The 13,530-nt window shown below is 36.6% G+C and overlaps 1 protein-coding gene across 1 annotated transcript; it reads right to left on the reverse strand.

Moving 5' to 3' along the window:
* Window positions 1–566: 566 nt before the first annotated feature.
* On the reverse strand, window positions 567–6,764 carry LOC306869040 (tryptophan 5-hydroxylase 1-like). The gene is made up of 11 exons (XM_079415607.1): window positions 6,606–6,764; window positions 5,854–5,988; window positions 5,239–5,422; window positions 5,046–5,146; window positions 4,816–4,883; window positions 4,528–4,724; window positions 4,239–4,374; window positions 2,642–2,768; window positions 2,430–2,525; window positions 1,705–1,838; window positions 567–1,609 (listed from the first exon to the last, which is right to left on the reverse strand). Exons 1-11 carry the CDS (start codon window positions 6,693–6,695, stop codon window positions 1,435–1,437), a joined length of 1,443 nt encoding a protein of 480 aa, XP_079271733.1. The 5' UTR covers window positions 6,696–6,764; the 3' UTR covers window positions 567–1,434.
* Between the last annotated feature and the right edge of the window lie 6,766 nt (window positions 6,765–13,530).

Consider the following 13,530-nt stretch of genomic DNA (forward strand, 5'->3'; position numbering starts at 1 on the left):
TCTTGCTCAGTTAAAATCAGTATGTTAATAGAAACTGATGCGGCGTTCACGCCATATCATAATCGTAATTTTGAGATGACAACACGTGACGTTCTACTGGGAGCTGTTCACACCCTTCGACTAGGACACTAAACTTTTGCACTGTCAATGCCAAAACATAGCGCGTAGGCCTAATGAATTCGAGGTGGTCAGATGGTAAGTCGTAGCTCTCAGAAAGCTCCCAATTCACAAGTTGAAAAGCTTTTTACAAGTTGGTATCGTAATTACGATATGGCGTGAACGCACCTAGACTTACCTGGCTGAATAAACATAGCACATCCGGTTTAGTTTCAAAAACATCTGTAACGCTGAGTTTTCACTGCAACACAACATCATTGCTCTCTGCTGGCTACAGTGTCACACTGCAGGGTACAGTAACTTCACTTCTTAGCAAATGATGATGTTTACAGGCCAACAACAAAAATATCAGAAGTGTGGGTTTTATGAGCTACTTTGTTTCAATGATACCGTTTGAAACAGTTGTATCATTCAGAGTTTGCTAACAAATTATTTAATAAAAGTTGGCTAGATTTATACATTTATTATTTATTACAATTTGATCTCTCCTTATAAAAATCACTTAATTAGCATTCAGTAAGCATAAACATGAATGGCCATGGACAAGCAGCATCGATTACAGTCTTCAGAAGGCAACGCACACAATATACACACCACAGTTTCAGATTCACATCTGGATAATAAGAAAAAGGTGAAACATTTTAGTTAATATATATTTTTATATAACAATCACCAATAAATAATTTATTCAGCTCATGGTAAGAAATTAATGGGTTGATTTACTAGAAGGTACAGCAGGTTTGATGTTGGGAAAGCAACAAAGGCCTTTAACTGGTCATCTAAGTTTTAGTTTAGACTGTTTATTTAACAACTATAACACAAATGTGTGAAAGCCTCAAGATATGACATTTGTACCAGTGCTTTTCAAACCTAAGCTTTGTCTTCAAAGATTATAAACTCTACAGGATGAACCATGTCCATGTTTCCTGTGTATGCACAGAGACTGAAGTTGGAGTGGAGTGGAGGTTAGAGTAAATAGAGTGTTTGAAGATAGTGATCATGATATAATGTGATGGCTGTAGTTTTTGCTGTGGTGGTGGTGTTTGAATAGCAGTGAAGGACTCTCAGCTGGTTGATGTATTTAAAGGGCACTTAAAGACTCTCCTGAAAGCAGTGTTTGGATATTTAAGTGCTTTGTGGTATTTGGCAGATTTTCAGGAGCAGAGGAAAGGTGCTCACAGAGACATTAGGAGTGATTCACCTCTGCAGTCAGATAATGAGATAATACTATTGTAGTGTTGACTGTTGAGTAACGTGCTTTGATATAAGAGATAGCAGGAATAAAAGCTATTAATATGAGCAAGAGTCATAATGGTTTCAGACGCCAAGGTGTGCACTGAGTCGACAAAGAGCATCTCCTACAATGTCCAGCTCGTGTCTGAGCTCCTCGACCACATCGTTGATGCTGGGCATGTCCTTCAGCACACACACGCTCTGTGTGTACGGGTTATACCGCAGGGAGAATGGACGCTGAATTGTCTTTGCATATTCACTGTGAAGAATAAAACAGAAGATACATGGTCAAAGCAAAACAACAATGATATGGCATGCAAAAATAACAAGTCACGTATTTAAAAACAGATTTACCGCATTCTAAATTTGGCTTCCTCAAAGCTCTCTGAAACAAAGTAAACATCTTGAAAAGTGGTGATGAGACACTCCTGTTTACAGGTGACATTGGGCTCAAAGGGCAGGATTTTAGCAGAACCTGAGAGAGAGTGCTTCAGAACAAAACAAAATATATGTGTTTCAGAGTCAGTTAAATTCATTAACAGCAGTTACAATACTGTTTGGGGTCAATAAGATTATTATTTTCTTAATTATTATTATTTTATTATTATCTTTCTTATATACTTTTATCTAGCAAGGATGCAGCAAATGTATCAAAAGTGACAGTAACAACATTTATAATGTTACACAAGATTTCTATTTAACATAAATACTGTTCTTTTGAACTTTCACAATACAAATATTTTAAACTGACCAATTTTTCTTCAGAATTAAATCAGCATATTAGAATGATTTCTGAAAGATCATGTCACACTGAAGACTGGAGTAATGGCTGCTGAAAATTCAGCTTAAAATATATTAAATAGAAAACAGTTCATTTAAATTGTAATAATATGTCACAATATTCCTGTTTTTACTGTGTTTTTGATCAAATGAATGCAGCTTTTGTATCTTTTAAATATATTTAAAAGGTGAACTAGTATTTCATTCATATTTATTGTTCAAACTAGTTATTAGATAATTAGAAACATAAAAAAATATTGTTGTAATCTATAATTCTAAAACTGATCATGTGTATCTACCTTAAGTTCGCTGATAGAAGAGAGAAGCCCAGCGCCGTATGCTCTGAGTGAACCCTCCTGCTTACACAGGCCAAACTCCACCGTGAAGAAATAGCACTGCAATGACACACACACCAACATAACAACCATCAAAACTAGAGCAAATATTATTAAGGCTTTATGTCTATATACTGTATAAACAGCAGGACAACAAAATATATAGAAATACATACTGTTGCTAACTTCTGCACAGCATCATCAGACGCCCCGAGAGAAGCCAGTCCTAATTCCTGAGAGAACTGTGCAAAACTGGGTTCAGCCAACAGAGGAACATGACCCAGCAGTTCATGACAAGTGTCCCTGAAAAACACAGACATAAAGATATCTTTAATTGTTTGTCAAATAAGACAGAATAGGGCCTAGTTCACAAGACATATACAAACAGTGTGCAAGTTAAGCAGGAGCAAGCTCGCATAAAGATTTGATGTGAACTAAGTATCTCCTGTGCTCTGTGCAGAAAATGATTAATTTCTGAGTGATTTCTGGATTACTACAGTACATTGAGTATTTCTTTTAAAGGGCACCTTTAAGCTTTTTATGATTTTACATTTCCTTTAATGTGTAATAAATCTATTTGTGCATGTAAACCATCTGCAAAGATACAAGGCACAACAAAGTCCACACCAAATAGAGATAATCTCTACATTATTTCCATGACTTCACTACATCACCAAAAAATGTAGCATCAAAGAAAATTATTGCTGTCAAAAAATTAATCGCGATTAATCGCATCCAAAATAAAAGTTTTTGTTTACATAATAAATGTGTGTGTACTGTGCATAGATTGATAGCACATGCATAGATTGACAGCAGTAAAATAAATAAATATATAAAAACGTGTGTGGACTTGTACCAATACCAACGCCACAGTTACCATATATATAATACTATTTACAGTTGCTCATGAGGCCTCAGAAGCTAAAAACCCAATTGACTAATCACAACAGACTGGGCCAGCTGACCAACCAGAGCAAACTGTTTTTTTTTTTGGTTTGCTTCTTTGTTTTTCTCCAGAAAGACGGCTTTAAAGAGATGGGAACTAAAACAGAAGGTTTCAGGCAGAGGTAAAAAGAGGTGTTGCAGCAGCGGTACAGTTTGAAAAAAATAAAATAAATAAATAAATTTGAAATCATGTAAACGTATTCTAACAGACCCCAAATATAAAGTTATGACTTTTAAATAAGCGTAATAGGGGCACTTTAATATCTTCCATATAAATAAAACGATTATTGAGAGTATTGGCTATGAAGAATTATTATAAACTTGATTATTCTGATATCATGTGACCGAGTTTCAACATTGAAATGTTGCTGAAAGAATGTCAGTTTCAACACAAAAAAAAAAACATTAAAACAATGCTTAATGCCAAATGATTGTAAAAAGGTTAAAAAAATACTTTAAATCAATGTTAAAATGTGAAGATCTATACAAAAAAGTTGTTAAAATAACGCTGCAATACATCAACTTTTATTCAATATTCAAAACTGAAACTAAATTAAACTGTGATTTAACCTTGATCCATGAAGTTTATTCACCCATGAATGGAACCCAAGCCCTAAATTGCTAAATATAAACTGCTTAACTCATCTGGATTCAGTTTGATTAAAAGGTGATGTGTTTGTTTTCATTTCTGCATGTTCATGCATCAGGTGTGACAGACAGCGGGTGTTGCTTCAACAATGGGTCCTGCTTCATAAAAGCCTATTTCAAAATATTGTGTCAATACAGGCCTGAAGAGATAAAGGGATGTACAGTATGCTTTGTACTCACGGTTCAGGAGTGTAGAGAGGATCTGAGCTGTGACGCACATATTGTGTACAGTGAAACACTCTGAAGGCTAGACCAGCCAGAAAGTCTCTCGGTGACAAGTACCCAGCGACAGGGCGAATGTTGAAGCCAGTTCGCTCTGAAACACATATACAGCAGCCATATAACTACTGCCCTCTGCTGGTAACACAACTAATACTTCTCGTCAGCTTGCATTGTAGCTGTTGTAAAGTTAAAATATATCACATACTTTATCACTGTGTGTGCCCTGAACGTGTGTGCTCACTCTCACCTCTCAGGAAATTGGACACGTCCTCCAGCTGTGGTATGTTGTCCTCTCTGTAGCCACAGAACTGGGTGAGCAGAGGCAGGTTGTTTAGGTACTCTCGACAGGCATGTGTGGGGTACAGCTTATTTAACTCCCGGAAAACGACACCCCACGTCTTCACCTCTTCCTCTGTAAACTCGACACGTGGTATAGGTTCTCCACTGCGGAGTGAGAGAGAATCGTGTGAATATTAAATATAAATATGTGGAATTAATGTAAGTTTGAGTTTTAAAACCTTATTGTTAAACATACTGTTTGTAACTCATGGCAAGATCAGCAAAATATTTCCTTCTCTTACGATAAATGTTGTCTTTGAATCCCTGAAATCATATAGGAATAAATGCATACGGTTTTCATACATAAGGTCATGGAATTTTTTAACAGCTCATATTCTGAAGTGTGTTACATGATCATGACATAAATATTAATATCAGTGAATTTCTATAGCCTAATTCTCTAACAAAAAGGAAGACAATACTGACCGGATGATCCGCGTCCAAATCGGAACCATACATCAGAACACGACAGGCACTCTTATCCAGATCTGAGATCTTCTTGGGGAACCAAGGCACCTCAGCAAGATCTGAAAAATGTATTTTGACAGTGTTACACAAGATTTATACAAAATATTCTGTGCAGTACTCATCTATCTAATGAAGGAGTAAAACACAGTACCGTTTGCAGGAGTCCAGAACTGATCAGGTGAGTCCATGGTTATGATGCTTGTTTGTTTGCGGAGCAGCTGAACGATATCTTTTAGAGTTTCTCGATCGCTGTCACAATCCACCAGTACTTCCAACTCTGAGTTACGCCGCCGAGACTTACGTGACTCAATATGCAAAAGCTTTACCTGGCTGTCCTGTTTATGAATAAAAATATGTCATTTAAATAAATATTTAAATGGAATATTTTCAGTTTGAATAATATTTATACAAAATACATTTATACATTCATTTGTGTAATAAATATATTTGAAGACATACCAGATTTATAATGTGTGATAACTTTTACACTGCAGTGGCGTGGCATGGAATGAGGTGGAACTTGATACAGTTTCTAATAAATTCACTTCACTCTTGGACAGCGAATGCTTTCCATTATAGAATTTCAAAGTTATTGTTTATTATTGCTTTAGCTGGAATTACTAAACAACTATCTATTTAACCATTAATGCCTTTTTTATGTGTCAGTTGTGCATAACAGGATTCTACTGCAGCTGAAAATAATCAAATATAGACAGACAGATTGATAAGGCTGGTAACATTTAAAGAAGGGAAAACATTAATGTACCTGAAATAATTTTAATGCTTTCACAAGCCCTCCGACTTCATTCTTCAGAGAGAAGACAATTGCGGCATGTTCTCTCTTGGAGGAACGTATCTTGTCTCTGTTCTCGTCTGTCTTATGAAAAGTAGTTTTGTTCAACTTAATAATTGAGAGAGAGAGAGAGAGAGAGATTATACTCAGGTGTCTTTTCACATTAGCATGACAATCTCTCTTCTACAGCAGATGTTTAATATCTCGTGTGTGTGAACTTCTGTTTGTTTTTGACATGTTTTTCAAATAGGAAATCGTTATTCACAGGCAAATAACATGTAAAGGTCATTATTTTCAAAAGGTTGGGTAGGATGCATCATGCTATCAAATATAGGCTAGGCTTGTGGTGGACAGCAACATGTAAAAGCCAATGAATGACATTAACAAACCACCATTTTGCAAGTTCATGCACATTAAAAAAAATAATAATAATAATGTGTGGAAAGTTTTATCATAATTATTTCAATGCACATTAAAGATGTTAAGTACATATAATATTTAATGATGTTATTTATGAAAGTTTTTGCAAAGAATTAACATTAAAATATATATCCGCTATTTTATGCTGCACTACACCCTTTAATTTCTTAGGACTTTCAGTGCAACAAAATTCATTTTATCATCCGTTCTGACAACTCACTTTTCAGAAATGTTTGCATTTTGATATGTAAAAGTATCAACATTAATGGTAGCATTTTGAATACACGTATGTCAAAAGTTCTTACCTCATTGTTGAGTTGCTTCTCTTCGTAACTCTTATTGATGGAGTCAAAAGACCGACCTCGGCGCGGACCGTCAAGCTTGTTGGAGAGCATGGATGGGTGCTTCTGTTTTTATAGTAGAATATGGAGGTGCGTGGTTCAGATAGACGCTTCTGTCAGTCTGATAATGATGTTTTCTCTCTGGATTTATAAAGAGATCTGGCGGAGGAGGGGGAGGAGCACGCGGCTCTGGAAAGTCCGAACTGACCAGCCCGACAAGAAGATTTTCACTGGAAAAGGTTCAGCAACCGAAAACGATTCAACCGTTAGATCATTATTGTAGGCTACATTAATAATAATAATAATAATAATAATAATAATAATAATAATAAAAGGAACACAAAAATGTGTGTTGTTTATTATTGATACAACGTAAATAGGACCAAAAAGTATTAGCTGTCACTTTTTTATTTTACTCTAGTGATTACAGTTATCTACTGTACTTTAAAGTTTACTGCCTGAATGTATGCCAGTTTACTGTTTTTGTGTTAAACTGTTTTCCCAAGATCTACAGGAAAAATATATGTTGGATATCTGTATTCATTTTTCACAAAATTTATTTAATTTTAAACTATAGTAAAACACATACAAAACCTTAAAGTTGACGAGATACCACAGTGACAACAAGCCCAGAGCTATTGTACAGCTTATTTTGATAATTATCTATATCATATTGCTTAGGCCTCACCCTAATATTTAATAATATATAATACATAAAAAATATTTTTCTACTTGCGCTATTGATAATGTTCCTCAATTTATAATAGTAAAATGAAATATTTATCGAAGTAGACCTTTTACAAAATGTCAATAGAATATGGCATGAATTATTACAAATCACACTGTAAAAAAAAAAAAAAAAGTTGAGCCAACTTAAAATTTTAAGGCAACAAACTTCAGCAGATTTTTTAGTTTTCTCAACTTGTTTTAAGTTTAAAAACTCAAAAACTGGTTGCTTTAAAATTTTAATTTGGCTTTTTTTTCACAAGAAAAGAGAAGAAAAAAACAGAATAAAAAGGTAAGGAAATTTGACTATCACAATGGTTCTGTGCTGATATGCTTCAGCACTAGTGCCTGACAATCCATTAAAAGATTCATAAAAATCGTGTGGTAGACCTTGGCATTTAAACACACCCAATCTTTCATTTGGTTCATATTGTTGACATTGGTTTATTTATTTACTCTTTCCAAGGTTGGTCTGGGATCAGAGAGTTTTATTTCCACACCTCTGCGGAAAGACCAGTGATGAAATGATGTGGATAACGGTCTAATAAGACACGGCAGCAGGCCTAGATTAAATGGCGACGACTGATTCGGAATGTGCTCGTCACTGGTTCCTGTTATCTCCAAACCAAAGGCCCCAGTCCACACTATAGTTCCAATCCGGGGGTGATTTGTTCCAAAGGGAGAAACATGGAAAATTATACAAGCACGTCAATGAGCACGGCTCAGATTAATAATTATGTGGTAGTTATGAGCAATGGCTGTTTACAAGCTCACACCAGCATTAATTAGCTCAAACGCAATATAATTAGGTACTGCTGTATGTCCATTTCCAAATAACATGACTAATCTTTTATTCAGACATTCTCACGCTACTTCTGTGCTTTATTGGTCCATTGTCTGTGCTTCCCACTGCTTGGTCATTGATCTGAAAGACCTCCATACCCCTCCTCAGGGGGGGACACAGACAGTCTTTTGTAAGGCAGCCCATAAGTACACATCTGATTAGGCTTTATGAAGTGAGAGATTCACCATCTATTGAAACACAGCCAGTTTATACCAGTTCCAACAGCATGTCGAGATTTTTTGCACTATTTAGTGCAAATGTAGAATATCTTTAGCTTTGGAAACCAATTTCCTACAGTATATCATTAAAATGTTGAAAAGCAAGATGTGAGCAAATCGAAATGCTTTGTACTTTATGACTCAAAGAAAATCTCATTCATATAACCATAACTTATTTAGAGGCAAGACACAGGAAATGCTTGAGCTTTTTGGTGGTTACAGCTATCTGGGGGTCAAAAAACAAAAAAAAACAGGGAATGAGCAATACTCCATCTAAAGATCCATGTATCTTAATTGGGCATACACAACTTTTGAGATTGACGTTAATTTCCTTTTGGCCATATATGATAATGTTGTTTGCGCAGAACCGGTTACGTACAGCATGATTGAGTCAAATCATGCTCAGACTAATCCAATGCAGCACTGGAGTCTGGTCTATTAGCATAAGCTTCACTGTAGACACAGCTTCTGCAATCAGAGACTTCATTCTGAGACAATTCAATCTGCACTCCGTGGCAACAGGAAGTTCCCTTCAATCTTGGTTGCGAGGAAAAAGGCAATAATAGAGTAAGCTACGATACATATTGTGAGTTCATTGGTCTGTCAAACAACCTGAAGTTCCTTCGAGGTATTAGTGCTTGCTGCCCTCCCAGGTGAGCAGGACAAGCTATGTGATGCAGAACAATGTCAGAAAAGATTAAGTCTGGTCATGATCACTGAACTTCAGTTAAAAGATGACAGTCGTAAGAAATATTTGACCAGCCTAGTAGGAAAATCCATTACAGTAGGTGGACCAATTATATTTGTTCCAGTGCTGGGAAAAAGAACTAGGTAACTCTCATTAGTGGTTTAACTGAGCTGCGAGGCACTTGAGTCAAGTTTTGGCATGGTCTGCAAACTTTATGAGACTGTAGATTTTCGTGTTGACCTTTTATATCTGTTATTTACATGAAAATGTTCATTGATATACAAAGAAAGGAAGAAATTAATGTGTATAGCTCAGAACCTCTAAGAGCTAATTTGTGTGACCGGGGTAAACGTGCGTCAACATGCTGCATGTGCTGGGGTCGACAATATAATTGGCCCGGTGGCCCGGACGTGCTTTTAAAACCGTCAGGGCCACCAGATCGCTCCAACCACTAGCCCGGTGGGGCCAGTAAAAACAATGCCTCGATTAAAAAAAGTCTAATTTCACATTAATTACCTGTGGTTCTGTGTTTTGATTTCTGTTAAATCGTCTCGGTAACCACCGCTAACACGTTACGTGATCCCGACAGCCTTACAGATGCAGCGGGTTTATGCGCTCCGTGACGTCTGCACCGCCTTGCTCGCTCCCGCGGTTACGCGCGCAAACTGCACACTGCTGCTACTATTAAGCTAGGCTACATGTTTCTGAAACCCCCATCACCCGGCCAAACGCCGGGTAAAAAAAGAGAAGGCAAGGAAGAGAAAATCACCAGAGGAATTGAGGGAAAGCGAAAGGGAATACGAAAAGAAAAGGCAGAGAAAGTTTCAGCCCCAGTGGCGAGACCGCTGGAATTGGCTGGGCTTAGGGGTGTGCGATATGAAGATTTTTGATCGTGGACGATAAAAATGTCTCCACCATCTGCTTTTGAATAAATATCGTAGTATCGTGCTACAAAACACATTATGTCAAATCAGTTCTGGTGCCTCCGTCTCTATATACTGTACAACACGACATACAGCAGTAGAGTTACTCTGACAGGACACTGCACTTATTCGCGATCGCAAAAGTACATTATTTGCACACAAGCCTTGATGGTTAAATGTTTCATTCGCGCGCTGGTCTGACGTGCGCTTGTTCTCATACACCTGAAGCACGCGCACTAAAAAGCCTGTCTAACAGCGCCTGATTACTCAACTAACTTACCTTTTGCGCTAATACTGTCAAAACACACAAGGTTTACATACAGACTCAGTTGGTTATCTCTAAAATGAAAGTAAATAGTTAAGAGAGAAGCGGATGCGTGCCTGTATATTAGATGCGTGCAGCTCTTAAAGGGACAGGACACTAAACATGCTGTCGACTGTCATTAAAGGGATAGTTCACCCTAAAATTTAATTTCTGTCATTATTTACTCACTCACATGTTGTCCCAAACCTCTATTAATTTCTTGTGCTGAACACAAAAGAAGATATTTTGAAGAATGAGGGTAACCAAACAGTTGCTGGTCTACATTGACTGATAGCAGGAAAGAAACATCCTATGGAAGTCACTGAGGACCAGCAACTGTTTGGTTTTCCACCTTCTTCAAAATAGCATTTATGTTCAGCAGAAGAAAGAAACTCATTCAGGTTTAAAACAACTTTTGAGAAAATGATGGTATAAAAATAAAACATCATGACAGAATATTTATTTTTGGGGGAACTATTCATTTAACGTTAACAAAACGCAAAGAGAAAAATCACTCACTATTCTTGACTGAAAATCTTTAATACAGTTGCTTTAGGAATCAGTCTATCTAGTGTTTTATTTTTATATTTGTTCATTCAATTTCATTGAATGCTCTGCTAAATACACCTATTGTACCTGAAAATAAAGCACTGTTTGTTTTATTTGTATATTATGTGTATTTGTAATTTGTATCTTTGTTCTTATTTTTTAATAAGAAAGATAGAATGATGACAAAGATTTTTATCTTCGCCCACTTTGGCCTAAATATCTGTCATGTCTTTTTTTTTTTTTTTGTTACCTTGAAAGGCTTTGTCTTTCTAGTTTGGCTGTAATGCTCAGACAACTTGTAAAACCAAAATAGTAAAACCAACATGACAAAGAATCGTGATAAAATCGTGAATCGTGATATTTCAAAAAAAAAAAATTGTGATATGATATTTTTCCCATATCGCCCACCCCTAGCTGGGCTACGATCAAGAAAAAAAGAGGTTTACTGTGAGCTCTGCAGATCAATGCCCACATATGCAGACAAGTAAGTTAGAGAAAAGTTAACGTGTATGAAACCTATGGTATGAACATAATATAATGAATTGCTGTGTGACTACGGAGAATGAATCCTATGCAATAGGTTTATTTGCACTTGTTTCATGTTTTTGCACAGTTTTGCTGCACTTTGCACTAAACCTACCTTAAAAAAAATAAATGCTATTCATGTTGTTCAAGCAAACTGTTCTTTTTCGTGATTATTGGGATCAATACCCGACGCGTTGACCTGGGCCAGTGAACTTCAAAAGACACACAAATTTCCCTTATTGTCTACCCCTGATGTGCATCTGGCACGCTCAGCAATCTATGATCTCTTCATCACCTGGTATGGATGATGGAGAGTGCAAAACAGGGCTCTGACAGGACGAGTATGATTCCATCATAATCTTTTCAAAGCTCTGGAGGAAATCAAGAGGACTTCCTGTTTCATAAAGTGAAGTGACATACTGCCAAGTTTGGTGACCCATACTCGGAATTCGTGCTCTGCATTTAACCCATCCTACGTGCACACACACACACAGCAGTGAACACACACACACACCGTGAACATACACGCGGAGCAGTGGGCAGCCATTTATGCTGCGGCGCCCGGGGAGCAGTTGGGGGTTCGGAGCCTTGCTCAAGGGCACCTCAGTCGTGGTAATGAGGGTGGAGAGCGCTCTGGACATTCACTCCCTGTACGAGACTCGAACCCGCAACCTTTGAATTACGAGTCCGACTCTCTAACCATTAGGCCACGACTTCCCCTCATATAATGAGTAATGACATATAATGTTCCAAAAGATTTCTATTAAAAACATTGCTGCTCTTTTGAACTTTCTATTCATCAATGGTTTCCACAATATTAAGCAGCACAACTGATTTCAACACTGATTATAATAAATGTTTATTGATCACCAAATTACCATTTTAGAATGATTTCTGAAGGAACATGTGACACAGAGGACTGCTGTTGTCAGTTATTTTAAATTGTAATATTATTACAATTTAAAATAACAAATATGGCTGTTTTACTGTATTTCTGATTAAATAAATGCAGCCTTGGAGAGCATAAGAGACTAGTAGTGTACATATATTACAAGAGCCAATCCATCCAAAGACAAGTAAATGATCTTGAATGATTTTTTTGTCTTTTTTATGCTTATTCAAAACTTAATTTCTAGAATATCATTAGGAGAATTGGATGCATTATGCGAAGAGCAATGAGCTTTTATTTTCAGTGTTGTGAGAAGAGTATGTGGAGATCTAATAAAACTGACTTGGCTAGGCTTAGATACAAAAATTAACTTCTAATGCTGATGGATGGTGATGTTGCATTAGTTTGTTGCAATTAAGTTCATTAATTCATCCATTTTAGCATGTTTCTTACAATTTTTAGAGGGAAGTTCGTAATAGCAGTTACAAGAGAGACTTGACATTTTCATAGTGCAGGTATAGATAACAGTCAACACTAAAATGGAAGAATTGTACGGCCATGACAGCAGCCAGACCAATGTAATGGACTAACCAATCAGAATGACTGACAGCTGTAGAGACTGACAAGACTTGATGGTACATGAGCAGTCACATTTGATTAAATTCTTGCTCGTATGAAATACTGCCTGCCAACCATCATCAACCATATCCAGTTCTTTCTTAGGAAGCAACGAAATCCCTCAGAGTAAAGGATATGCTTGTGTGAGGAAGGCTTACCAAGTCTAGTCTACAGATGGTAAATATTTAGCTAAATTCATTTAGAGGTCTACAAAAAGTGAAATTTAACTTTATCAGTTCAGGAAAGAGGGAAAAACAATGCATTACCCAGTATGAACACTAAATGCTTACATAACGTGCCAAATTCATTGTAGGAGATTTTCAAATCTGTTTAATAGGTAGTATCTTTTTGAGGCCAATATTTCATCATTAACCAAACTCCTTAGCCTAATTCAGTTTGACATTATACTATTTACAGTTATAAAGTAACACACATTTATACATTTATTCAAGACAGAGGTAAATTTGTGTCATGTTTGAAATTTGTTCACTAGTTTGTGGAAGTGGCAGATGCACCAAACAGTTCATAATGCACTCTTAAGTATACAATCACTAACAAATTGGATTTAAAAACAGCGCCATAAGGTGGTCATGACAGGAATTACC

Source organism: Barbus barbus (genome assembly GCF_936440315.1).
Source record: "Barbus barbus genome assembly, chromosome: 1".
NCBI classification, from domain to species: Eukaryota; Metazoa; Chordata; class Actinopteri; order Cypriniformes; family Cyprinidae; genus Barbus; species Barbus barbus.

What these genes read in the sequence shown, in the direction of transcription:
- LOC306869040 (XM_079415607.1), bottom strand. Translation starts at nt 6,695, where the DNA reads ATGCTCTCCAACAAGCTTGACGGTCCGCGCCGAGGTCGGTCTTTTGAC. An exon ending in GTTCTGGACTCCTGCAAACG is followed by an intron (nt 5,147 to 5,238) that starts GTACTGTGTTTT and finishes TACATTTTTCAG; the next exon opens with ATCTTGCTGAGGTGCCTTGG. An exon ending in CTGTGCAGAAGTTAGCAACA is followed by an intron (nt 2,526 to 2,641) that starts GTATGTATTTCT and finishes GTGTCATTGCAG; the next exon opens with TGCTATTTCTTCACGGTGGA.